The sequence below is a fragment of the Dryobates pubescens genome, chromosome 38 (assembly GCF_014839835.1).
Source record: "Dryobates pubescens isolate bDryPub1 chromosome 38, bDryPub1.pri, whole genome shotgun sequence".
Classification (NCBI taxonomy): domain Eukaryota; kingdom Metazoa; phylum Chordata; class Aves; order Piciformes; family Picidae; genus Dryobates; species Dryobates pubescens.
In genome coordinates, this window is record NC_071649.1 from 2,979,089 (window position 1) to 3,006,600 (window position 27,512).

Below are 27,512 nucleotides of genomic sequence, written 5' to 3' on the forward strand. Positions count from 1 at the left end.
ATAGGATTACTATATAAAATCTTTTAAGTGCAACAAACAAGGAGGAATATAAAACGTTTCAAGCCTGTGGCTCTCTCCCAGCATTTCACCACCAGAGAAAAGTGCAGGAAACAGAGAGGCAGAACAAGAGGACACAGTCTCAAGCTGCACCAGGGGAGGTTTAGGCTGGATGTTAGGAATAAATTCTTCCCAGAAAGAGGGATTGGCCATTGGAATGTGCTGCCCAGGGAGGTGGTGGAGTCACAATCCCTGGAGGTGTTTAAAAAGAGCCTGGATGAGGCACTTGGTGCCATGGTTTAGTTGATTAGATGGTGTTGGGTGATAGGTTGGACTGGATGATCTCTAAGGTCTTTTCCAGCCTGGTCAATTCTGTATTCTATTGTGTATCCCAAGCAGGCTTGCAAACGGTGGGAGCAGCTGTAGGGGTGAGCTAGGAGAGCAGCATCACACCCAGCGCAGGCTGAGAGCTTTTGTTGGTGTACAGAGAAAACAAAAGGATACAGGAGTTCGCTACTCTTTCCTATGGGAAGATTGCAGAGAAAGCTGCCAGCTTCCAGGGCACAGTGCATTTCTTGAACTGACATTCACAGGGTGTCTCCAAACTGCTGGGGTATGAGACTAAACACCAGGATTGAACAACGCTTAAACCGATCGGCTGGTACCGGGGACAAAACTGGGGAACCACAGCCACACTCTACTACAAGCATTGGACTGTAGTACAGGACAGTTTGAACGGTATTCTTCCCCCCTCCCCCCCCTAAATACACACTCCAGACAAGAGAGCAGTCCCACAGGTTTCTAAGACACGAGGACAGGACATGAGTTTAGTCCTTCAGAAGCAGCTGTCTGTCTCCATCAGGGTTGTCGCAGCCATCTTGCACCAGAAATCAGCCCAGAGGTTTGCTTTGTTTTCCTTACCTTATTCCTGTTAGTACCCAAGGACCTCTCATTTCCCTACTGGTTTCTGACTGTAGCTTCCTTCCAGCACTCCACTTTTTTGATTTTCTTAGTGTTGTTGCTGTGGCAATCTCAGGAGCTTCCCCCCCCTTCCCCCCCCCCCCCCCCACTTCTTGTAGTTGCAGTTTTCTCACTCTTCCCCTGAACATCCTCAAGACAGCCCATCTGGGTTGACACAGTGAGAGATGAGGCAGACAGGCATTGCCAACAAAAGGCTCCTACTGCAGCAAGGGAGCTCTTGAAGTCAGATGTTTTCCAAGACATCTATGGGGACAAAGCCTTTCTTCTTCCCGCTGTATACTTTGATAAAGCCGTCGTGTTCCTTCTCAGAAGTCACACAGATCTGAATGCAAAGCAAGTATGAGAGTCAGAAACACTTTGCCATGATCCAGACTGTTTATCAGGGGGGTGAGGCATCCTACAAGCTACTTCTGTAAGCAGAACAATGCCTTTTAGACTCTCACTTCTTTGATAAGAAACTCAAACTCACGTATTTAGAGTTACCTTTCCCCTGCCTCCCTGCACTGCCACAGACAGAGCTATGTGAGAGACAGTAAGGTCCTCAAGAACTTTGTACTGAACTCAGGCTAGGACTTGACCCTACTGTAATGGTTGTGGTTTAGATGGCTGTGTGTGAGAGCAATGGGTGTCTCAGACCATGAGCAAGTTGGCTGCCTCAACAGGTGGGGGTGAAAGGTGGTCATGGTGCTGAGGTGTGATAACTACCTGAAGGGAGGTTGTAGCCAGATGGGGGTTGGTCTATTCTCCCAGGCAACCAGCACCAGAACAAGAGGACACAGTCTCAAGCTGTGCCAGGGGAGGTTTAGGCTGGATGTTAGGAAGAAGTTCTTCCCAGAAAGAGAGATTGGCCATGGGAATGTGCTGCTCAGGGAGGTGGTGGAGTCACCATCACTGGAGGTGTTTAAGAAGAGATAAGGAACTTGGTGCCATGGTTTAGTTGATGTGATAGTGTTGGATGATAGGTTGGACTTGATGATCTCAAAGGTCTTTTCCAACCTGGCTAATTCTATTCTATTCTACTTGCAGCAGCTGATCTGAAAGCAAGCTTATTACAGAATAACAGCTTCGGAGGGGTTGGAAGTGACCTCTGGATCTCATCCAGTCCAATCTCCCTGCTCAAGCAGCTTCACCAAGCTCAGGTTGCACAGGAACATCTCCAAGGCTGGAGGTGAGGAGAAAGCTCTTCACAGAGAGAGTTGTTAGCCATTGGAATGTGCTGCCCAGGAAGGTGGTGGAGTCACCGTCCCTGGAGGTGTTCAAGAGGGGACTGGAAGTGGCACTTGGTGCCATGGTTTAGTAGTCATGAGGTCTTGGGTGACAGGCTGGACTTGATGATCTTTGAGGTCTCTTCCAATCTTACTGATTCTATGATTCTAAGCAATGTCTGAAACTCTCCACAGAAGGAGACTCCACAGACCCTCTAGTTCCAAAATTGTCATTTGCAAGTTTAAGGAGCTCAGATACCTCTCAGATCAACAGTGGATTGTGTTCTTTGCTCAGACCTTGCACCTACCTGTGTCTGGTTTGAATAAGAAAGTGTGAGACCTGAATCCAGCTCTGCCAGTGTCTGTGTGTAACACCTACTCCAGCTGGAGTCAGCTGTGGTGAAACCATATGGTCTGTACAATAACCCAAACACGACATTGAGGTAAGGGTTTGAAGACCTTTGTGACCTCAGGTATTGTCGCTTAGGGACCCTTCCAGAGACACTTCTGGTAATGGCCAAACACTTTGCAAGTCCACTGGCACTGATGCTTCAGACTGGGCACTTGACCACAGGGCCACACAAAGGTAAATGCCTGCTTTTAAATATTTGTGTCAAGGAACTATATCTTTCCTACCACTCAAACAAGGTAAAAAAAAAAAGCCAGAAATTGATTTTATGATCATGAATTCCTGGCACAGCAGCTGCTCCCACTGCAGTCCCATCACCGTTTGAGGTGGAGCGGTGTAAAGCATGTAAAGACCCCAAAACAATCAGAAGGGACTCCAGAAGGGACTCCCAGCAGGTCTGCACTGCTCAGTAGCTGTGCTGCACTTCCTGCTGAACCTTTGGTGCTGTGCAAAACACACTGCAAGAACAGCGTGTTTTCCCCTGGTGTCCTGTCCTGACAGCAGAATGATTTGTGGACAAAAGAGAACCCGAGCACTGGCTTGCTTTAGCTTTGGAGTGAAAAAGGATGGCAGATTTGGTCTTTTTTTTTCCAGAGGGGCTTTTTGGTTCTGCTGCTGGTTTGATGTCTGTTCCTTGGTATCAGAGGGAGTGCTGTGCTACAGCAGTAACCTTAGATCTTCACTGGGCATGAAGAGTACAAAGCCTTCCTGTAAGAATTCCTCTCCAGCTACTAATCCATTGACTGAATGCTCCCAAATTCCAGCTGAAATTCTCTCACAGTAACCCACTAAGCCCTGCATGTGCCAGTTCCCAGAAGGCAGAGGTTTTTTCCCCCATTTCTTCCTGGAGAAGGGAATATACAGGGGCAGAATGAGGTTGTCCACACTATGCCACACTTTCCTAGTGCTGTGTGACTCAGGAGTTCTCCTGGGGCTGCAGTAGCTGCTGGAGCTTTGCATAGCCCTGGAGCTGCTCCCAGTTCTGTGGCATGAGAGAAGAGGGAACACACCACCATCTCTGGCCACTTTTGCCCTCATCCCCTTTTGTGAGTGCTGCCAAGGATTTCACCTACAAGCACTGGGATTTGTCTTATGACTCTTAGATAGGTGTAAATCAGGAGTAACCCCCAGGTAAGCATCCAGGGTTTCAGACTCCACCTGATCAGCCAAAGCCTACTGTGGTTATAGATGGCAAACATGATGGTTGTGAAGGTATAAGGTGCCACAGCTCCCATCAGGTGATCACAGTTGTCTGTATCAAATTGGAAACTGCTTAAAATGGCAGCTTGGGCTGGCACGTTGTGGGGGGAAGGCTGCTGGCCCAACAAGCCACCAAGCAGCCACTCTGCAATGACTCACAGATGGAGACAAGCAGTTGTGGGTTGGGTTTTGGTTTGTTTCACTGCATCCTGCCTTAAGAGATCAGTGTTGCAGTAAGCCACAGGGTAAGAAACTGCATCTCAGGCTGTTTCTCAGTCATCAAGTGATCCCCAGGACTATCCAGCAGTGGGATCTAATGTTATGAAGTCACTTCCCCATTCTTGCACCTCATTTTGCTTTAAAAAGGAAAAAAAAAAGAAGCCACAAAACACTAAAACCAACCCAAACAACTCTTGGGATCATAGAATTGTTAGGGTTGGGAGAGACCTCAAGGATCATCTAGTTCCAACCCCCCTGCCATGGGCAGGGACCTCTTACACTAGGTCAGGGCAGTCCCCGAGGGTCCCTGACTGTTATCTGAACTTGTCAACACCTGCCCTGAGGATTTTTTACCTGTCAAGTCTGCCCCAAGCAGTGAGGGAGATGAGCAATTAGGAAATGATCCTTTAAGCTCCACAGCCAGGCACTGGTGGCAAATTGTCTTTGTCCAGGAGTGATTTTGAACTTGCCCCAATCTTCTGCAGCTGGCTTCTGCTTATCTTCTCTCTCCCATCTATTTAACCAAACTGTCAGCCACAGACTGCTTTTGACAAAGTAGGAATTCGGTCATGAGGACAGTACAGCTTCAAGAGCTGTCCTGGAGCCTGCATACAGTGCCAGGCCAAGAGGTGACTGAAACCCAAAGGCTTCTGTTTGTCTCTCAGAATGTCTGCATAGGGACGCTGTGAGTGCCTGTGTGCTGAAGTTCTTGCCTGGGTGAGCTTTGTGGATGGCAATGGTAAGTAGTTCAGCTTTCACAGTGCAGAGGGTGATGGCAGGGTTTATAATCAGCTTTTGGACCGAGAGCACCAGCTTGTTTCACTCACAGCACTTAGGGTGTTAGAGATGACCTGAGCTACACTGGATGGACAATGGCCTGTACCCATGTTCTGTACTCATGCAAAATTTGTGTGCCACTGAATGGGGAAACCCATCCCTGTTCAGCAAGGCTGACAGCAGTGAAAGCCAGAGACAGCTGGAAAAGTCCTTTTCTCCTTAAGCCTATGTGTGAGGGGCAGTAGCCGGCTCTGAAGAGCACATGAGAACAGCAACATCACTTTCTGCTCTGGGCTTGTGTTTTAAGTGATTCAGTCCAAATGCGTAGGTCCCTGTGATGCAACTCCTTTTCCAAGGCAGCTGAGTCATGCTCACAGAAGCTCATCTCCTTTTAGAGTATCCCAGAATGAAAAATGTGGGAATACAAAATACTAATTTGTAAGCAGTGAGGTAAAAAAGCCAGGTAGCAACAAAGCATTCAGACTAACCACAGGAAGATCCAAGACAGGTGAGTCCTCTGGGGCTGGAAACCTGGGCTGCAATCTTGCCTTGCTGAATCAAGCCTCGTGATATGTTTAAGCCCATCCCCAAGGCTCTCCTGCAGCAGCTGGATCATATCTGCACATAGCTGTTAATGTGCTTAAAAGCCACAGAATCACAGAGCATTAGGGGTTGGAAGGGACCTCCAAAGCTCATCCAGTCCCACTGCCCTGCCAGAGCAGGATCACCCAGAGTGGGTCAGACAGCAACACCTCCAGCTGTGTTTTGAGGGTGTCCAGTAAAGACTCCACAATCTCTCTGGGCAGCCTGCTCCAGGGCTCTGTCACCTTCACAGTGAAAAAGTTTTTCCTTATGTCCATGTGGCACCTCCTCTGCTCCAGCTGGCACCCATTGCCCCTTGTGCTGTCACTGGATATCACTGAGCAGAGCCTGGCTCCATCCACCTGACACTGCCCTGGACATCTTTATCAAAAGGAATGAGGTCACCCCTCAAGCTCCTCTGCCACAAGCCACAGAGCTTCAGCCCCCTCAGCCTGTCCTCCACTGCCTTCAGCATCTTTGTGGCTCTGTGCTGGACTCTTTCAAGCAGTTCCCTGAGGTCTTTCTTGAACTGAGGGGATCAGAATGTTCTAGGTGTGGCCTCACCAGGGCAGACAGAGAACCTTTCTTGACCAGCTCTTTTAGAAATGTGAAAGACTGGGTGTTGGGCTAGAAGGGAAGTTTGTCCCCTGAGCTGTGGTGCTAAGGGGACAGGAAGACTGACAGCCCTGGTTCAGAGGTTGTGCCCATCACAACAGCAGCAGTCTGTTTGCATTCACTGCAGTGGCTGGCTGGAGATGTTTTTGGCTTGCATTAGTGACTTCTACAAACCCTATCCATCACAACGTGGCTCTGTTGCTACCTGAACTCAGAGTCCACATCTGGATGAGACACAGAGCTTTTGGTTTGCCAGCCTGGTTACAAATGTCATGGTTTGGGGTCATTTCTGTTGGACAAGATGACCTGTGCAAATGCAAATCCATGCTGTTATTTAGTCACAAAAAGCTTCACTCTAAAGCAATTTGTATTAGTTGTGGCTGTAGGACATCAGGGAGGCAGGCAGGGAGGCATGTGAGTAGGTTTTCCTAAAATAACTGATTTCCTTGATTTAGGTAGGATGATACAGGAGGAGCAAAACCAGACATTCAAACAACAGACTGTTATGACCTCTTTACAAATAAGGATGATCAAAAGTGTTGGTGGCATTTTAAGCCACATTAGCACGTTTTGCTAATGTTGGTGGTACATTACACACAGTGACTTTGGTGAAAAGAAGTCACATCAGACCCTCTAGCCAGGCAAAGCAGCAGTTGCATCATGTGCAGTAGTGAATCTGGGTATGCTAGAGCAGAAGCTGTGGGCTGGAAAAAGCTCCAGCAAGTGCTGGTACAATCAGAGATAGAGATTATGCAGCCAGTATTGTGTGTGAGACAACTTAAAGAGTGGAAACCCACAGACATAGGCTGGGGTTTATTGCCCTGTTAATACTTTGGCTTTATTGACATTAGGGCTTATGCCTGCCTCCTTCCCAGGGACTCCTGATGGAGCCCTGTGGTACCCAGCATCCTCTGAAGTTGTTTCAGGACCCACAAATCCATCAGTGAACCCTGGAAAGGTTTTTCTGTTGGCATATCAACCTTGACTTTGTGGTCAGAAAGGCTCTGGACTCTTGTTAGACCCCACAGGATCTGATCCAGTGGATTAACAGCACGGACTGGGACAACTGGCCATACTACAGTCACAATACTTTATTAGACAAGCTCATGATTTTTTTCTGGCTGAAGTGACACTTGACAGGAACTGGTGGTAATGAATAATTTCCCTTTCTAACCTGGCAAAAGCTAGTACTTTGCACATAGAACATATACTGCACTCCCAGCACTCTGGACACTGCACCCAGAGAGAGACAGCTAAAACAGACAGTGACAACCCAAAGAAATCCCCAAACAGCACAAGAAACCCTAGCAAGCAGACAAACAAACAAAAGAATTCTGCCAAAGTTGTCCCTAAATGAGGTGGAAGCACACTGGGCTTCACAAGATGCAGTGAGAAGAATCTAACTTCCTATTTCATTCAGCTGCCAGACAGCTTGAGCTGCACCTCACCCTTGGTCAGCCATCCTCCTATTTAGATGAGCTTATGCCATTAGCCTGACTCTCCCTTAAGGGCAGGCTTTGAGCCATTTTCTTCTCTCACTTTACCCCAGCAAGCCTCTCTGGCAGCATCACAAGGCCTGACACTTCAAGGTACTGACTGACTGGTTAAAATGGTGTTACAAATCATGTCTAAAATCAGACCAAAGGCAAACCTCATAGTGCTGGATGTAGCTTTGGCCTAGTGAACCCACCTGAAGGACACAAAGTAGAAGGAACTGCTGCAAGTATGCCAGGTTGAATGGACCCTGAGTGTCTGCACTGTACAGGCTGTACTTTATCACACAGCAGCACTTCTAGTTTAGAATAAATGACAGCTTCTGGGGAGGGTGTGTGAATGGTGACACCAGCAATTAATCACAGAATGCTTTGGGTTGGAAGGGATTTTTAAAGGTCATCAAGTCCAACCCCCCTGCAGTGAGCAGGGACATCTTCAACTAGATGAGGTTGCTCAGAGCCCTATCCAGTCTGACCTTGAATGTTACCAGGGATGGGGCTTCTGCCACCTCTCTGGGAAATCTGTGCCAGTATTTCAACACCCTCAGTGCAAAAAATTTCTTCCTAGTATCTGTTCTGAATCTCCCCTCTTTTATTTTTTTAGCTTAAACCCATCACCCCTCATCCTATTTACAAACAGTGAACACAAATTAAATGGAAGCTTTACAGGCTTGCTTGGTGCTCTGTTAATGTGTTTAGGTGTGGGGAGGGAGCCGTTGTCTGTTATTAGATTAGCTCCAACAGTGACCATTTTTTGTGCACACAAGGTCTGCCTCTAAGACTCTGTGCTCTTCAGGCTGCCCCTCTGCAGTCAGCAGGAGGGTGCATCCCACTGAACATCTGTAGCACTGAACATCTTGGCTGCTTAGCAGGGAGGAGGGGTTTGCACAAGGCCAACACTTTTCTAAACTGGCTGCTGGACACCATTATCATTCAGACAATAAATCTGGTAGTGAAACTGCAGTGAGCAGCATTTGGTGAGGGACTTTGTAGGGTGTTGGGTAGTGATAGAACTAGGGGGAATGGATCCAAGGAAGGTAGATTTAGATTACATGTTAGGAAGCAAAACTAGAAATGGGTAGATTCAGATTGGCTGTTAGGAAGAAGTTGCTCCCCATGAGGATGGTGAGAGACTGGCACAGGTTGCCCAGGGAGGTGGTGGAAGCCTCATCCCTGGAGGTTTTGAAGGCCAGGCTGGATGTGGCTGTGAGCAAGCTGCTGTAGTGTGAGGTGTCCCTGCCCATGGCAGGGGGGTTGGAAGTGGCTGATCCTTGAGGTCCCTTCCAACCCTAACAGTTCTGTGATTCTATATTCCAAAGAAGCTCTGCATATTGGTTCTATACTTTTCTCACAAATAAAATAAGGGAGACCATTTCAGGTTTAAGGGAGCCCTGAGGAATGCATGGAGGATCCCTTTTATTTTAATGGGGCTTACTTGTAGCATCAAATACTCTACTCATCAGTTTTTGTACTGAAGTCAACAGAAATAATTAATGTTGGAACTCTTGAGGTCCCTTCCAACCCTGACAGTTCTGTGATTCTGTGACCTGCCTGTGCTCATCTTGTACAACTTCTCCTGCAGTGGTTGGTCAGACTGATGGCTGCTCAAGTCTGGTAGGGATCCAGCACAAGGAGACTTACCTGGTTCTCTTTCAGAGTTATCTGTCCCTGCTCCTTGCAGCCAATGAAAGTCCTGACACACCTGTAAATCTTCTCATCGTGCTGCACTCTTTGAACAAAGTTAGCAGGAAAAAATCCAGTTCTGTCATCAATTCTCCCCTGTAGAGAAAGCACATTGAGAGAAGACTGTCAGTATCAGTAGCTTCAATACAACTTTGGTATTGAGAGTAACATGTTTTTCCCATTGCAAAGAGAACAGATATAAAATAATAAGCACATACCTTCCACCAGTCTTCATTGGAGTCTTCCAGAAGAGTGATCATATCTCCTGGCCTGTAATTAGAAGATGAACACTAGTTAAGAGACTCTTCATTCACAGATTCACAGATCGCTTTGGGTTGGAAGCAGCCTTCAAAGGTCATCTTGTCCAACCCCCCTGCAGTCAGCAGGGAGACCTTCCAACTACATCAGGCTGCCCAGGACCATATCAAGTCTGATCTTGAATGTCTCCAGGGCCAGGGCCCCAACCACATCCCTGGGTAACCTATTCCAGTATTTTATGGCTCCCACTGTGCAGAACTTCCTCCTCATGTCCAACCTAAATCTCCCCTGCTCCAGTTTCCAACCACTGCCCTTGTCCTGTCACTTAAAGCCCTTCTAAACAGTCCTTCACCAGCCTTTCTGGAGGTCTCCTTCAGATAGTGAAACGCAGCTACAAGGTCTCCTGAATTAACTGGGGCTGTACAGCCCCAATTCTTTCAACAACACTGTTATGTTGTGTCAGCTTCCACAATTTAGAATAGAATAGAATTAGCCAGGTTGGAAAAGACCTTTGAGATCACCAAGTCCAACCTATCACCCAACACCATCTGATCAAGTAAACCATGGCACCAAGTGCCTCATCCAGTCTCCTCTTAAACACATCCAGTGATGGTGACTCCACCACCTGCCTGGGCAGCACATTTCAATGACCAATCTCTCTTTCTGGGAATAACTTCTTCCTAACATCCAGCCTAAACCTCCCCTGGCACAGCTTGAGACTGTGTCCTCTTGTGCTGGTGCTGGTTGCCTGGGAGAAGAGACTGGAAGGTGTTCCTTGGAGTATTCCCTGCCGGTAGACTCGATGAGGCACAAAGGCATCCTTCAGTCATACATGGTAATGTTTCTGTATATTGGGGCTAGACAACACCTGGGAGCTGGAGGTTTTGCTTCCTGTTTAGCAAGAAACTGTTTCAAACACAGGCTCTATTTGTTATGAGCATTATCTTGCTACTTGAAGACATTTCACGTTGTTGGGACACACCACTTTATCATCTGTGCTTTCAAGCTGTGATTGCAGAAGGGAGGCAGCAGGAAAAGAGTTCTATTTAACTGACAAAGGCAATTAGTCAGCAGGGCTACAATTCTGCCCAAGAATGCCTTTTGGATCTGAATGGGACATATTTACCTTTACAATGCATGGTGCAGGGTTGTAATTGCTAAGTATCAGCATCCAGCTGACTACTTCCACAGCTGAACTAGGAGAATAATTTGGCTGGAAATGTTAATAGTAAAATGTGCTGAGCTGATTCTGTGCAGGTACTCAAACAGCTATTTGACCTCCTTCCCCCCACTGGTGTCACTTTGTCAACATTATTATGCAATTATAATAGCTCTGCCTTGTAGAAAGCAAGTGGCAGTCCATTTCCAAGTGGATTAACCTCAGCAAGCTCTGTCTGCTTGGCAACAGCATTGCTTTGATCTTAGTAAAATTAATGGCTGACCTCTAATTATTCAGTTTTCCTTGCATTCTCTCTTAGGCTCACATTATTGTTGAGGCATCAGCAGGAGAGCTTGCAAATGCACCTGCAGCATTCAGATGGATAATGGCTGCAATTTTTAAGGGCCTCTTTCAGAGCACACACGAAAGATGTGGACCTCTGCAGGATCTGGTTGCAGGTACAGATTTGGTTCACTTTCCAAGTGGTTATCATTGCTGCTGACAAGTGGAGAAATAGGCACTGGCTCTTCTAACACTGCACAACCTGAAGCAGAGTTTTCCAGCTTTCACTGTCAGTGGGGCAACAGGGTAGGATTTTCCTCAAGCCCCCTCAGGGAGCTCTTCTGATGCGTTTTGAATAATTAAATGCTGGTGAGGTAAGAAAGAAGCTAGAGAAAAACAGCTTGGTAACCCAGTAGTAAAAGATTTGTTTCGTGGGAAAGGACATCTGAGTCCCTTATTGCAGTTACCATGTAACACTTGAAGAGGTTTTGAGGGAGACCACCTTGCCACTTCAAAGTGAACAGGTTGCAACACCACTGGGGAGCCCTTAGAATCACAGAAAGGTCCTTTCCAACCCAAGCCAGTCTGGGATTCTATGAAACCTCTTCTAGACAGTAGCCATCGTTTTTTCCCCCACATTGTCCATGGGTCCTTTCCTCCCCAGCATGCTGATTGGCTTTTCAGAACAATGTTCCCCTCTTCCAAGCCCCAAGAAGTGATGAGGTGGGAATACCTTTCTGATGCCCAAGCTTCCCAGCTCCAGGGCTGGGATATTTGCCACCTCAGGGGTGCTGCAGAACCTCAAATTAGGCCATACAAGGAAAAGAGGCTCAGGATAGCAGAGATGGCTGTGATTTTATTGCTCTGGGAGGCTAGGAAGGATTTAGATCGCCAAACACCCCTCAGCCTGGTTGTTAGAAAACTAACTTAGAAAATGCAAACTTGTCTGGCTGTCAGAGAAAAATGGCAGCTGAGCCTAAGCTCTCTGCATGCCAGTGGTCTGAGCACTGAGTTTTTTCGATGGCAGACCTGCAGATTTTGCTTTCTGATATTTTTTGGTGCAAGGCTAACACAGAGGTCTCTAATCTCTACAATGGATTCAAAGTTGAAGCCCCAGCTGGATCTATGTTACTTTTGCTGCCTAGACTTAGAATGCTAATCCCTGCAAGGGGGCAATCTGTTTGCTGTATACCAGTGGTTGAAATCAGGCTCTGAATTTCAGAAGGTGGAAAGACAGATGCTCATCACAGAACATTAGGGGTTGGGAGGGCCTTGAAAGATCATCCAGTCCAATGTCCCTGCCAGGGCAGCTCACAAGAATGTGTCCAGGTGGGTTTTGAATGTCTTCAGAGAAGGAGATACCTCAGCCACTCTGGGCAGCCCTGAGGGGGTCAGACAGCCACTGATGATCATTGGAGGTCCCTTCCAATTGTTCTGTTCTATTCGCTTCCCTTCCATTCTATTCCATTCCTTTCCCTTTCATTCTATTCTATTCCCTTCCATTCTATTCCTTTCTTCTCCCTTTCATTCTATTCTATTCTATTCTATTCTATTCTATTCTATTCTATTCTATTCTATTCTATTCTATTCTATTCTATTCCATTCCATTCCATTCCATTCCATTCCATTCCACTCTATTCCATTCCCTTCCATTCCAATCCATTCCATTCCACTCCATTCCATTCCACTCCACTCATTTCTATTTCTATTCCTATTGTAGTCTAAACACATTTTGAAACCTTTTACTGTTGAGTTCTTGTCAAAAAAAAAGCTGCTCAGCAGCTTTTTGTCTATGAGAGCATCTTTGTGTCTACAAATGGATAGCCCTATGAAAAATATTTAGTAGAAAGGTCAGAATGAACCCTCCCTGTCTCCCCCGAAGTGATATACAGCCATCTGGCTCTCAGTTCTCATGGGTCATATTAGCTAACAAATATTTGGAACCTTACCTCATCTCCAAGTCTTCGTTCTCCTGTGGTACAAATTTGTACAAGGCAACATAGGTGTTCATTTGCAACGTGCTTTTATAAAATGGTCCCTGTAAGGGGGAAAAAAAGGAGAGAAAGAGGAGGTTTCAATATCTGCCCTGTACAGCACTTTGCTTCACTTTGCTTGATACTGAGAAGCCAGGGCCTGATCTTCCCAGAAATAGACTGGAATCATCTCATTGCTTTCACACCTTGGAGGATTATGGCCCAGCTACATTGCAAGCCACTAAAGCAGTAACTGTCTTCATTTAGGAAGAATATTTCTGAACCCCAAGATCAAAGGATACAATCTGCCCTAGCTGGTCTTTTGAGTGAGATCTTCAAAAAGAGTCTGCCTTTTGCTCTCTGTTAGTGAACCATAGACTTGTCAGGGTTGGAAGGGACCTCAAGGATCAGCCAGGTCCAACCCCCTGCCATGGGCAGGGACACCTCACACTACAGCAGATTGCTCACAGCCACATCCAGCCTGGATGAGGCTTCCACCACCTCCCTGGGCAGCCTGTGCCAGTCTCTCACCACCCTCATGTGGAAGAACTTCTTTCCAACATCCAATCTCAACCTACCCACTTCTAGTGTTTTTTTTTTTTTCATTCCCCCCAGTCCTATCCCTCCCTGACACCCTGAAAGGTCCTTGCCCAGCTTTCTTCTCTGGAGAGCCCAGAAGTGCATTGCTGCCATTATATGTCTGTCATGCAGTCCTTGTTATGGATGGAGACAGAGTTGGAAAGTCCACAGGTGCACAAAAAGGGTGGGGAAATGACCTTCTTAAGGAGAAAGCTGCTTGTGCTGGATTTTTCAGAGAAAACTTTCTGTCCTCACTTTCTCTACTGCCAATTTGAAGGGGAAAAAAATAGAATGAAAAAAAAAAGGCAGCTGTGGTGGGTTGAAGTTTCCCCCCAGCATTAACTAAATTTTAGAGGCATAGCCTAAAACCACTACAATGGCAAACCCAGCCCTAAATAATTTTCTAAATGATACCTGTGATTTTTATGCCACTGTAGAATAGAATAGAATAGAATAGAATAGAATAGAATAGAATTGAATTGAATTGAATTGAATTAACCAGGTTGGAAAAGACCTTTGAGATCATCCAGTCCAACCTATCACCCAACACCATCTGATCAACTAAACCGTGGCACCAAGTGCCTCATCCAGGCTCTTCCTAAACACCTCCAGTAATGGTGACTCCACCACTTGCCTGGGCAGCACATTCCAATGGCCAGTCTCTCTTTCTGGGAAGAATTTCTTCCTAACATCCAGCCTAAACCTCCCCTGTAGTTCTATCTTAATGACATGGCCTCCAGACTGGAGCTTTTGTGTTTACAATATCAATAAACAGAAGAAGAAAAAAGGAACCCTAAATGGGTAAACCAAGGAACAATCCAGCCCTGTATATTGCTTCCAGCTGTGGTCAGTGTCCCATAAATGGTGTCAGGACGTGATGGTCAGATATGGGTGCTTCTCCAGAACTACTCAAGGTCCCCAGCTATCCATTAGAGCAGACTTTTATGTGACTTCCCATTCCCACTGCATTCCATGAGGATGTGTGCCCGTACCGGGGAATGGAGGCTTTTTGGTTCTTCTCCAAAGTGTTCTGTGCCGTTTTCAGAGTATGTAAACACTGAAAGAAAGCAAATACATTACGCTGCAGGATGGCTTTGAGACTCTTCACCCCATCTTAACCTGTTCCCTTGCCCCCCAGATCATTTCTGCTCTCCTTTGACCCCCTGCCCATTCCCCAAAACAGCACACAGATCACTGGCACAGGGCACCAGGCAAGCTTGGTCCTGGTGAATTCCTCCTTGTAACGAATAAATCATGTTGATCAGATGAGTACACACAAGCACAGCACTGGGAAGAGAAACTAGGTCCCCTAATTGCATTCTTCAAGTCCAGCAGCCTCCCCCTCACACTGACTGCTGTATGTTCCTGTCTAGCACGAGCAGTGTTTCTGTTTGCAAGCACCTGCACAACCTGATGACCACATGTAAGCAATACTGTGTAAAGCCCCCTTCTTGCCCTCTAAATATTTGATAGCCTCCTTCTTTGTTCTCTCCCCCTCCAGCAGTCCTTATCTGAGGGACACTGCCTCTTTCTGATCTTCTAGGAGGTACTGGAATTGCTTTCACATTGGGATGGGTTATCTGAGACACAGGCCTGTATGTGTGCAACGCTGCTTTAAGTTACTAAACCAGAAACTCACAGAGTAAGACAGCAGTCACAGCACTCAGCATGCCTGATGCCTCATCAGTTACCCTCTGCTGTAATGGCTTCAGGAGCTGATTGATGCTTGTTTGACACATATTACAGTCCAGAAGTCCAATGTGTGAATGTGAAGGCAGCATGTTACCTGATACCCTCAGCATCTAACCTGAAAATGCCTCAAGTTGTGCCCAAATGGTCTGACTTGGGGGGGGCTCACTGTGCTCCTCACCAAGTCCTGTGGCAGAGAGACTCTCACCCTTCAAATGGTCACTAGTAGAAGAAGGAAAAACTTAAAATAAAATCAAATTCTGGTATCTTGTAGTACAGGATTATATGGATATCTGACATCTGCACAGAGGGGTCTAAAATGCTGCTGTTGTACAACCTGGCAGTGTTTTGGTCCTATTCAGATTGCTATGCTTTGGTTTTGTATCCAAAGGAAAAGGAGTTAAGGGGGGCAAGTGGAAAAAGTCTGGTGAGCTATGAGTTGGGCAACCAGGAGCATTTGGGGCTTGCAGAAAGTCATTCACCAGATGAAGTGGAAGTATTTCAGCATCACATTTGGGGTAATTTCTGCTTGGAGAGAAAAAACAAAGCTGAGTTACTAATGTGCAGTCTCCTGAGCTGTGGAGCTGATCCAGCAGGTGAAGAGGGAGCTGGACTGCACCCTCAGTGGTCTGAGAAGTGCTCAAGAAGCCTAAGGTTGGAGGGAGGATATCCCATACTTGACTTGAGGGGTAATTCCTGGAATCCCTGTTGATAACAGGCTCATACACACCACTTAAAGTGTGCTTTGGCTTGTGTTACAGATTGCAACGCACAGCACGGAAGGAGTATAACCAACTTCAGGAGGCTGAAGGGCTGGGGATTAGGAATGCCACCTTACAGGTGGGAACTAGGAAGCCTTACTTCATAGTGGGCATTCCACAGCCTGACCAAAGAAGCTTCCCTTGCGACTGTTCTCACAGGAGGGATGGCCACACACGTGCTGGGTCCTTCTGCAGGCTGTGTCTTTTCTGCTGTTTCCTTTCCAGCAATGAGTCTTCCCCCCACCCCCCAACATTTCACTAAAATCTTATTTGCAGAAGACTTTTTTTTTTTTTTTACTTTTTTTTATTGGAAAAAGAAGAAAATGAACTGGGATGGATCTGATTCATCAAGGCAGTGCTAAAGAGGCAGTGGACAAGTAAGGCAAGAGGAGAGGTGAATCACCCTGGAACAACATTTTGCATTTACTTTGTTAGATTTTTAATCTCTCTTTAGCTCATGGACTCTGGATGTTACTAGGAACTCGATTCTCAAGGCCATGGAGGTAAGCAGTTCATGTCTCCACACAACAGAAATTCATTTATTTTCCTATTTGTTTGCCCTAGGAGCAGCAGACAAATAAAAAGGCAAAAGGCAAGGATTTCTTACAGCCCCAAAAGGTTTGGGTTTGGGTTTTTTTTCCTCGCCATTTCCATAGCTTGTGCACACAGCGAGGGCAGTTTATTAAAAACCTACCAAAGGGAAATTTTTTGGAGTGACTGATGCATAATTTATACCCTGAGCCTCTGAAGGATGGCTTGTAAAAAGCCAGTGCTGATCAAAGGAATTGCTAATGTGCCGGGGAAGTTATTTGGAGGCTCGACACACGCTGAGTTTTTCAACTAATCTCCCTGCGTAATTTCCTTGAACGCCTTCCAGGGCACTCACTGAATGCAGATCCCAGAGGGGGAAAAAAAACAACAACAACGTTTCTTTGGGTTTCAGAAATGAAACTACTGATCAACAATGAAGGAAAAAGTCATCTGAAAACTCAAGCAGGGCCAAAGAAATCTCAGGTGGGCAGGAGAGCACAACGTGAAGCAGACTGAATGCTTTTGCCTTAATCGGATCAGGTCAATCTGCACTTGCAAGGCAGAGAAAGCTGACAAACGGTCAGGGGAAAGCAGATAACATAGATGAGATGTTCCCAAAACGAGGGGGAGAAAGTGACTGAAGAGAGTGAGAAGTGATAGGGCTAGGAAGGGTGGAAAGGAATGAGGTGGTAGCACAAAATGGAAATAGACCTGAAGCTGGCATTTCACCTACAGGAACTGCTGGCAGAATCTAGGGAGCACTGGGGGTGCTGTGAAGATTTACTCACTATGATTTACCTTTTTTTAGTCTGTATCTCATGTGAGATTCAGCAAAGCAGCCTTTCAGTGCTGCTACAGAAATTGTCCTGATGAAACCTGAAGTTTTGCTTAGTGCTCCAGAACCCTTTGCATTTAATGCTTCCCTCACCATGACTGAAATCAAGAACAGGGTCACAAACATCATCCCCCAGTGGCTGAGATTTTTTTCTAAGCTCTTGATTGGTATGATGGTCTCAAAATCCCATCATACTAATGCTGTAAAAACATTTCTCTTCTATTGCAAAGCAGACAGCAAAATTGGGCTGTTCACATTACTGGGCACATGCTATAGCTGTACTGAGAAGCTGCAATTATAATCAGGATTTATTGTGCTGGATGCTTTACAGACACATGGATGCTATCTGATAAACTTCCTGCCCTAAAGAAGTTTTGGTATGCAGAGACATGTAGACAAATCAGACATATGGAAAAGCAAGAACAATTTTTGTTCCACTTTGCCACAGTGGAAATGAAGCACATGAAGTGATTAATCTAAAGTCATGCTTGTGAAGCATAGGAGACAGGGAACGGACCTGGACCTCACCCAGTGTCAGGTCCCTGCAACCTGAGAAAGCTTTGGCGGCTTGGGTTACATCAAAATGGCAAAAAGCATTCCTCGAGGTTTTGCACAATCTACAGCATCCCCCAACACCTCCTGCTCTGAAAATCAGAGCACTGCTAAAACCTGGACAGGCCATAAACACACGTGAAATGGGCTGGACACAGGCCTATACCTCTGGAGATGCTCTCCTGGCCTGGCAGCACTCACCGCTGTTGCTGCGCTTCCTGCTTATGTCAAGGGTGCCTGCCGAGCTACCACCTTCCTCAGGGACTTCTGCCAGGTCAGCTGTCTGCAAAGGAGATGGGACAAGCCAGAAAAGGTGAGCAGTGAAGTGAAATAAGACCACACAAGAGCCTTCAGGAATGCAATACTTGGGTGCTATCAGAGCTGGGCAAATCAACCTTATGGGATTGCTCAGAACACCATCACTGGTGATGCAGAGCAAGTATCTGCTTCACAGGGAGCAGGAAAAGCCCAGAAAGAACTTCAGACCAAGTTCACAGCCTGCAGAACAAAAGATGTGTGCAGTATGAAGTGAAGTCAAAGTGAAGGAAGAAAGGGTTACGTTAAACAATGTGGTTCCTGTGTAAAACACAAGGGGCTTGGGGGAATCTGTAGATCCTGCAGGTGTACTGAGTAGGTATCTCCCAAGCACATTAGTCAATAATTGTAAGGATTAATTTATTAACCCTGACCACATTATTCAGCAGAATCCCTGTGATGGAAGGGTGATTTTGACTCTGTTAGCATGCTGTGAAAGGAGGAGCTGGAATATGATGGGAGCTGATTAAGCCAGTCATCAGATCCCTGCTCTCACTTGCCTATTAAACAGTCTTCTGACTGGTACGGTTAGGAAAAAAATCACACAAATGTTGTTGGTAGAGTCACTACAATTCCTTATTTGTACTACATTAATGTCAGTCATGATTAGGGACCCATTGTTCCAGGGTGTTGGAAAACGTGGGATGACAATCTCAAGCCTCAGAAGTGTGCTCCGCATAAGGCGCCAGATTCTTTGCTTGGGTAGTCAGCTTCTCGGTGCAGAGCCTGACAGGAGCCAGGAGCTGCTCCAAACAACTCTGCACATATCTGACCTTACGGAACTTCACTTTCTGAACTCTCCACACCTGCCTTCTTTTGGGTGATAACCATAAAGATTCCAAATACTGAGCCAGGTGCTCTCTCTAATCTGAAAACCTGCCCCTAGGTTTTATTTACTTCTTGTTAACAGGAGTTTGAGACACATGGAAGGGTTTAACTTCCATGACACTTTGCAGTCCTACTCTACACACAGCTCTGCCCATTGTTTTGCAGACTTTTGCCTGCACTGCAGCAAGAAAGGCTCAGTGGGGAACATTCACTGCTTTTGTTCAGGGAGTTCAAAATCTGAATTGCTTTACAGATTTATTTGTTTATTTCTTTTACTGGTATTGACAGCAAAGCTTTTCTTAGAAAGTACTTGGACAATTTTATCTCCTGTGTCTAGCACTTTTCTAGCTACTTCTCCATCTAAAGGTACTAATGAGCAAAGAGATTTATGCCACAGGTATCTTGTGGCTATCTTTCTTTTTTTCCCCCCTTGATGTTTTAAGAGTCTTCTACTTTACTGCTTTGTTATGTCTTAAGACTCAGCCTTTTGTGGCAGGTCTTGCACAGTAACAGCAATGTTAGTGGGGAGTTAGTGTAGAGCCTATCTAGGGGGTTTAGGCTTGCTGGGTGGAGAAGGGAAAGATTATCTTTGTGGAAATATTAAGTTCTAGCTATTTTTCAGCTCACTGGTATGATGTATTCCTCAGTCTTCACAGACTAGCTTCATAATTGCTTCATAGCTTCATATTTGATTGGGTACACTATGAGATGTGCAGTGACTGTTTCTTCAGCACATATCTCACCCAAAACCTCACTCCTGAAGTGTTCTCAGTTACCTTTGATGATTTGTTGGTCCAGATCTACATGACAAAGGGTCTAATGGAAATGACTAAGCTGCTTTTTAGAGAAGCTGATCCACAAAAAAAAAAAAACCCTAGCAAAAGCTGGAATCACATTTACATCACCTCAAGTGACTTCCTCTATCAATGTGGGTTGCAGAAGCAGAGTTTTGAAGGAAGCAGTAGGCTTCTGCAGCATATGGCCACTTTCTTTTATGGGAAATACAGAATTTGGGCTGCAAAGTCACAGAGGGTTCATCTACACTGCTCAGCCCTGTTAAAAATACCTTGGCGAGTTTGGATCAGGATGGCTGTCCCTCTGTGCAGAGACATGGCAGCCTGGACACCACCTGAAAGGTGAACTAGGATCCCAGTTGTCCCTTGTGCCCTTGATTTGGTGAAATGACAGAGCCTTGAAGCACACCCCACCACCTAGGGCTGGGGGACAGCACAGCCACAAGCTCCTATGGTGCTCATAGCTGCATGGCTACTTCTGCTTTGAGAGGATGCACAGAAGTGAGGACCACTGGACCTTCTGCCTTATTAACTGCACACATACTACCAGCTGACCTGCTCTGGTGCATTTTCACCTGGGCTCTAAGGTCTCTGAGTCCTGTCTCTGCTCTGGTCATTGGTCAGTGCCTGCTCCTGGGTCACACATCACAGTAGTAAAGCTTTGTGGCCTCATAACTTGGATCAGGGTTGTGCCTGCCCCTGGTTTTAGTCTTTTTCTCAATCCACAGGCTTGAACTGGCAGAAGTTATCATAGAAACATCAAAGAGAACCCAGAGGATGTGGTTTCTTGTGTCTGTTTATCCAGTTCTTTAATGTTTCCTATTTTCTGTACCCTGATACATGTTGTATTCTCTCTCAGCCTCAATACCCTGAAGAAATTCCTACAATGAACTTGTGCTCCTCATTCTACACCCACACCCCACCTAGCTATGATCGGCTCCTGAGGGCAAACTGACGCAGCATTCGTGATTTCTAGGCTTGAGTTGTCATTCATAATTCAACAGAATGCTTTATTGATTTAGAAAGCAATAATTACATTTGTAGAGCTTCTGTTTCCAAGTAAATTAAATAATTGGGGGGGGGAAAAAAAAAAGAAGAGAAAAGAGCAGAGCTGTAATCACAACACGCCAGGTGGCAAAGTCATTTTGAGTTTTAAAAGAGAATGGAAATTGCCAAATTCCTTCTAAGGCACAAACAAGGGTGAATAGAGGACATGTCCTTTAATAACTCCCTTGGAGCTTTCACTTAGTTCTTGTTTAAAATGATCTCTCTTTTTTTTTTTTTCTCCTTTCCCCCCATGTGGCACAAATGGACATCTGTTTAGAGGCCACCTATACCACCAGAGGTTACAGATGAGTGAAAGTGCATCTCAGTGGCAGGAAAATGTTGTGCCAAACATAAGCAGGTAAATTAAACATGGAACCCTGAAGCCTGGAGAAAATGCCTCTTTGTGTCTCTGTGCCTGTGCATTTTTATCCTGAGGTGAGTGCAAGAGAGTGCCAGATAATGAGGGCCTGATTTTCAGACAGGACAGGCAGCTTAGCCTCTAAGTGTAGCAAGCAGTGATTCCTCTTTTCTTTTGGCATGGGGTGGGGGGCATGTGTGTGTGGAGTGGAGAGGGTCTGTTGGCAAAAAAAGAGAGCCTCAAGCACAGGCTTAAGTGCCTGTTTATGAGAGTTGAACAGGTATGAAGCTTTCCTTCAGCACCATGACAGAGCTCCTGATTTCATGGGTCCCAATGCTGCTGAAACAACCATTTCTGTAGGAAGAAACTGCCAATTTTTACTGTTGAACTAGGGATGGATTTAATAAAGGCATGGCTAAGGTAAATATCGTTTCCCTTGTCTTCTCTCTCCAGCCCTCCTGTCATGATCATGAAGAAAGTGACTTCTATCATAAAAGATGATGAATGCAAACATGAAGGTGAGAATCTGGTGTCTGGGATCAGGAACCTGAGCACACCTGCCTGTGCTTGGGTTTTAGAGATGGGAGCCCAAATCTGTGAGGCCTCCTTCCTCAGTCTACACTGCAGGGGTAGAGCTGCCAGTCCACTGCCTTCCTGCAGTAGCAGTGGCTTCATTTTAGCTGGGCTTGTACTGTGGAGCTTGCACTTCTAAATCTAGGCTCTCAGGACTCCAACCTATTGCTCTGGCATGAAGGGTAAATACCCACCACCACCACCAGGCAGGATGTATCTGCTCCAGCGTGACAGCTAAACGTCTTCATTCCACTTTGACTTGTACATGCGCATCAAAAGAATGTAATTTCCTTTTCCAGTCTGATAAAAGGAGATTATTAGCTTAATTTGTGTTTTTTCTCTTTCCCTCAAGAGTCATCTAAAAGATGATTACAGCCTGGCTTTGAAAAGGTAACATGTTTTTTGGGCTTATTTTGGAAGCTGTGGGTGAGGTTGTAATGTTTTTTTGACAGCTTGAAATACAAGTTTGGTGAATCCTGATGCAAACTCTCGTGGATGAACAGCTGTTGCTACTCCAGAAAGAAAACAGAAGGAAGATGTGGGGTACTTACAGAGTTTCTGTTGGGAGAGTCAGACCCACTTCCAGAGCTGCTCTTTTTAGTTTTCTGGGCTAAGGAAGTCCCAAAGCGGAGAGTTTCATACACAGGGTCAACCTTATTTCCACAGGCTGCAACAGAAGGAGCAAAGCATGCATTAATCCCTGGAAGTCATTTCTAGTCACATTCCTGCTCCACCTGGAGGAACACCTGCCTCTTCTTGTGCTTTGACACAAGCTGAGAGACTATCCTGACAAAAACACCTGTGGTGAACTTAGTGGAACTGGCTTTTGCTAGCCATGATCTGCTGCCTCTCTGCTCCTGTGAAGATCATCCTCCCCTCCTACAGGCTTTCTGTGTCCCTGCCACTGCCCTGCTTCTCTTCACCTGCCATCCCCCTTCCCCAGTCACCACTGCCTACACTGAAACAAGGAAGACAAAGCACCAAGAGCCTTTAATCCGTATTTTCTGCTTCTTTTTGACACTGACCTTTTACAAGGCTCTCAGCAGTAGACACTTGAAGGTAAAACCCTGCAATGCATCTGAGCATCCTTTTGGCATAGGTGAGCCCTCACCTTTACCCATCTACCTTCACCTTACCCATCTACCTTCACCATGCTCCCACCTGGCTGGTGGGGATAAAGGAGATTGCCCAGACCTTTCCTGAAAGGTACTGACATCCTCGCTGTGTGGCCATATGGGGTCTGGAGGCAGGTACCTGCTGTTGGGAGCATGCTCCAGGTTGCCTAGCTCAGGGCAGGGGGAGCCAAAAAGGCCACCACCCCTGCTGGCACACGTCCATTCAAATTCTCACTCCCCCTCTCCCTCACAGTGGGCTCCAGAAGTTATCTCCCATGGCAACAAAATGGATGCCTTCAGCTGGCAGGAGCAAATGCAGTTCAAATCCTCTTCTGTACTCTGCACTATCAGACCTCAGCCTCCCTTGCAGCACAAGGCAGTAGACACATAGAATAAAGCCGATTTCATCCCACTGTGTAGTAGGAGGGAAAGTTAGGCCAAAGCACTGAGACTTTGCATTTTGATATGAGTAAAGCACACCTCATTTGGTAGCCAGTTAGTTCAAGATGCTTCCATAACTGCTGGCAAAAACGATAGATGCATCTTTAGAAAGAGAAACAGAGATGAACTCCATGCCATTCACTTGTCCTGGCTGCTTTTAAGCTGCCAAAACCAACAAAGTGTCCTCAGAAAGATCATTGTGAACTGACTGCTTACTTTTAACTGCTGGGCTTCCCTGGTCAGAGCACTGATGGAAACAACTCTTCCAGAACCAACTCACATTCTCTATTTTAAAATGTTTCTTTTCAGATTTTTGGTATTACAGTGAGCAAAATCTGGTCTTTCATACACTCAGACAACACACAGACATGGTTAATAAGGGGAAAAAAATATGAGAGAAGTAAGAATTATGGGTTAAACAGGACAGGAATCTACCAATGTCCCTCTAAAACCGTACTAGTGATTTGAATGCCTCCTGTTTTGATCTCCCTGCCTTTTCTCTGGTTCTTCCCAGCTCAGACCTTCACCTCAATATTCCAGGGTTTCTTCCCTTCACAGAATCACAGAATCAACCAGGTTGGAAAAGACCTCAGAGATCATTAAGTCCAACCTAGCACCCAACACCATCTAATCAACTAAACCATGGCACCAAGTGCCTCATCCGGTCTCTTCTTAAACACCTCCAGTGATGGTGACTCCACCACCTCCCTGGGCAGCACATTCCAATGGCCAGTCTCTCTTGCTGGGAAGAATTTCTTCCTAACATCCAGCCTAAACCTCCCCTGGTATAGCTTGAGACTCTGTCCCCTTGTTCTGGTGCTGGTTGCCTGGGAGAAGAGACCAACCCCCACCTGGCTACAACCTCCCTTCAGGTAGTTGTAGACAGCAAGAAGGTCTCCCCTGAGCCTCCTCTTCCCCAGGCTAAGCAACCCCAGCTCCCTCAGTTTCTCCTCAGAGGGTTTGTGCTGCAGACCCCTCCCCAGCCTTGCTACCCTCCTCTGGACTTGCCTTCCAAGTTCTAACCCTTAATCTCAGCTAGTTCTTAATATAAACAAATTGTACACATGGGGTTTGGAGTGAAACACACAATAAACACACCCTCTCCTCTTCCAGCTTTGTATCTTTGAAGTGGTCCTTTCCTGAGATGGCAGAAGGACATTCAGTCACCGAAAGGAGCTGGAAGGCTGCTGAGGGCAAACACCATGGCTGGAAGTCTGCCGCTGCTGTTGCAGAGCACTGGCCAAAGGGAGACTGAATGGAAAAGCAATCAAAACCTACCAATAGGCATCACTTCTTTGATGCAGCCAAACTGTTCATGAATGAGCAGTGGTGAGCTGTAGTACCGCCGAAATCCCTTTGGCTGGAGGGAGAGAAAGCAAGGACAAGTGAAGAGCACTGCCGCCACCATTGGTGTAGCAGAAACAAAGTCAACTCTGCAGCTAATGGCATGTGGCAGCTTTAGGCTGATGCCTTGGAAATTTTCCACAGATCTTGAGCAGAAAGTGGCAGAATGTAAATAAATGACCATTGGATGTAAAAGGGAAAATAATGATAAGGTCTAAGTCACAGAATCACAGAACTGTCAGGGTTGGAAGGGACCTCAGGGATCAGCCAGTTCCAACCCCCCTTCCATGGGCAGGGACACCTCACACTACATCACTTTGCCCACAGCCACATCCAGCCTGGCCTTAAAAGCCTCCAGGGATGAAGCTTCCACCACCTTCCTGGGCAACCTGTGCCAGTCTCTCACCACCCTTATGGTGAAGAACTTCTTCCTAACATCCAATCTGAATCTACCCATTTCTAGTTTTGTTCCATTCCCCCCAGTCTTATCACTCCCTGACACCCTAAAATGTCCCTCCCCAGCTTTCTTGTAGCCCCCTTCAGATACTGGAAGGCCACCATAAGGTCTCCTTAGAGCCATCTCCTCTCCATACTGCACAACTCCAACTCCCTCAGTCTGTCCTCATAGCAGAGCAGCTCCAACCCTCTGCTCATCTTCGTGGCCCTTCTCTGGACACCTTCCAGCACCTCCAGATCCTCCCTGTAATAGGGGCTCCAGAACTGGACACAGAGCTCCAGATGGTAGTGACCCCATTGGTCTGATAACTAACATAAAGCTAGTTGTATAAACTATTTCTGTCTCTTTCTCAGCTTCTTCACTCTAGCTGGCAGCTTTTGCTTGGCTGTTGCTGACCTTGGCTGCATTCTTCCTGTGGCTAACAGCTATCCTCTGCTTTGCTCTTTTCCCTTGTACAGGAGGGAAAGGGGTGGAGGGGGGAAGTCCTTGTTTATAAATTGTAGATACCTGTAAATATTGTATATTTGGTACATATTCATTGCATTTCATGGTTTCTAGATTTTAGTTTGCTTGCAAATACAGCTTCCTTTGCTTCCAGCTGGGCTGGGCTGGGCTGGGTTGGCAATTTTATTTGGTGGGTGATTCTTGAAATGAGTTGGGGGATGATTTCAACCCACCACATGGCACAACAGCGTGGCACAGCTGCAAATTTGCCTCCCATTGTGGAGTCACTGTAGGGTTTAGGGAGCTTGGGATTGATTTGATTTTTCTCCTGGAAAAAAAACAAACCCAGTTTCTCATATTTCTGTGGAAAGAGGAAGAGGTTTTCAGCTCCCCTTTTGCTTTGGTGTCATACAAAAGCAGCACTAATGAATTGCAGCAGAAGTGCTGAATCATCGGAGGTGCTGGGAAGTTTCCCTCTCCCTTTGCTCTGATGTAACAGGAATTTGCACTGTTTTGCATTTGCTAAATATGTGGCTACCCTCCCTCACCCTAGCACCAAAGCCATGTGTTCCCATGTAGGCTAAATATGTGGCTACCCTCCCTCACCCTAGCACCAAAGCCACGTGTTCCCATGTAGGCTAAATATGTGGCTACCCTCCCTCACCCTAGCACCAAAGCCACGTGTTCCCATGTAGGCTAAATATGTGGCTACCCTTCCTCACCCTAGCACCAAAGCCATGTGTTCCCATGTAGGCTAAATATGTGGCTACCCTTCCTCACCCTAGCACCAAAGCCATGTGTTCCCATGTAGGCTAAATATGTGGCTACCCTCCCTCACCCTAGCACCAAAGCCATGTGTTCCCATGTAGGCTAAATATGTGGCTACCCTTCCTCACCCTAGCACCAAAGCCACGTGTTCCCATGTAGGCTAAATATGTGGCTACCCTTCCTCACCCTAGCACCAAAGCCATGTGTTCCCATGTAGGCTAAATATGTGGCTACCCTTCCTTACCCCAGCACCAAAGCCATGTGTTCCCATGTAGGCACCTGTGAAACCCAAGGAACTTAAGAGTCTTTCTGCAGGTTTTTCTAAGGTTTGTTGCTGACTGACTGCATCTTCCCCTGCTTTTTCTGGGGTTTTATTTTTTTGGTCTTGTCTTGCAAGGTCAAACAGCTCCCCCAGTCATCACCAGAAGCCCTCTCAATGTTCATTTGTAAAGAAACAAATGTCACCAACTCAAGCTATACCATTAAAGAATATCACAATATGGCAAATAACAGTGCCCTGTGGCACGCTAAAAATCATTCTGAGAAGGTTCCCAGGATCCCAGGATGTTAGGGGTTGGAAGGGTTTACATTACATTCAGGTTTTTGAGTAGTAGCAATTACCCAAGCTGATGATAGGACACTACCTGGCTTTACTTTTCCCACCTCGGTAAGGAGACCTGGTATCAGTTGTGCTCATGCACCAGCTAAATGCCAGTCAGGGCATCAGGCCCACAAAGTAGGTGGCCCCAGCACAAGCTGGTGTCTCCCATGGCACTTGCTGCCCTGCCCTGCTCACTTACCAGCTTGCCCATGCAGCGCTGCTGTCCAATGCTGTCTGCACACTTGTGGTGGATGCTCATCTTGCAAGCCTTGCAGCGCAGTCCATGCTTAGCAGTTGTCCCTGGGAAGTGCAGGGAAAGGATCTAGTAAGTCAGAATCAACAGTTTCCACACATGTAGCAAATGACCTGAACAAGCAGTTGCAGCATTCTCTAGCTTCCCTGGGATTTTTTTTAATATATTCACATTTTCTTTGTAATGTCTCCATTTGAAGCCTTTCTCTCCCAGATTCTCCTCCTAGGCTATTGCTGCCTTTAGATACATATTGGATTATGCTCTGTTGTATGATAGCCTTATCAGTGAGGTGTCTGCCTCAAAACCATCAGCACTGCTATTTTGAAAGGGCTTGGCCTGAGGGCCATGCATGGCAGAGGGAGCTACTGAAAGACCACCCAGGCTCTGAAGCTGC

The 27,512-nt window shown here is 46.3% G+C and overlaps 1 protein-coding gene across 1 annotated transcript in view; it reads right to left on the reverse strand.

Annotated features, from left to right (window-relative positions):
- Nucleotides 1–1,072: 1,072 nt before the first annotated feature.
- The window catches only part of STAC (SH3 and cysteine rich domain), a 74,158-nt gene continuing 47,718 nt past the window's right edge, over nucleotides 1,073–27,512 (reverse strand). The window contains exons 3-11 of the mRNA XM_054177124.1: nucleotides 27,065–27,165; nucleotides 24,530–24,611; nucleotides 22,247–22,362; nucleotides 17,982–18,063; nucleotides 14,405–14,469; nucleotides 12,810–12,898; nucleotides 9,380–9,431; nucleotides 9,120–9,257; nucleotides 1,073–1,300 (exon numbers count right to left, since the gene is read on the reverse strand). Of these exons, the coding sequence (XP_054033099.1) occupies nucleotides 1,202–1,300; nucleotides 9,120–9,257; nucleotides 9,380–9,431; nucleotides 12,810–12,898; nucleotides 14,405–14,469; nucleotides 17,982–18,063; nucleotides 22,247–22,362; nucleotides 24,530–24,611; nucleotides 27,065–27,165 (824 nt within the window). The 3' untranslated portion in view covers nucleotides 1,073–1,201. The remainder of the gene's footprint in view (nucleotides 1,301–9,119; nucleotides 9,258–9,379; nucleotides 9,432–12,809; nucleotides 12,899–14,404; nucleotides 14,470–17,981; nucleotides 18,064–22,246; nucleotides 22,363–24,529; nucleotides 24,612–27,064; nucleotides 27,166–27,512) is intronic.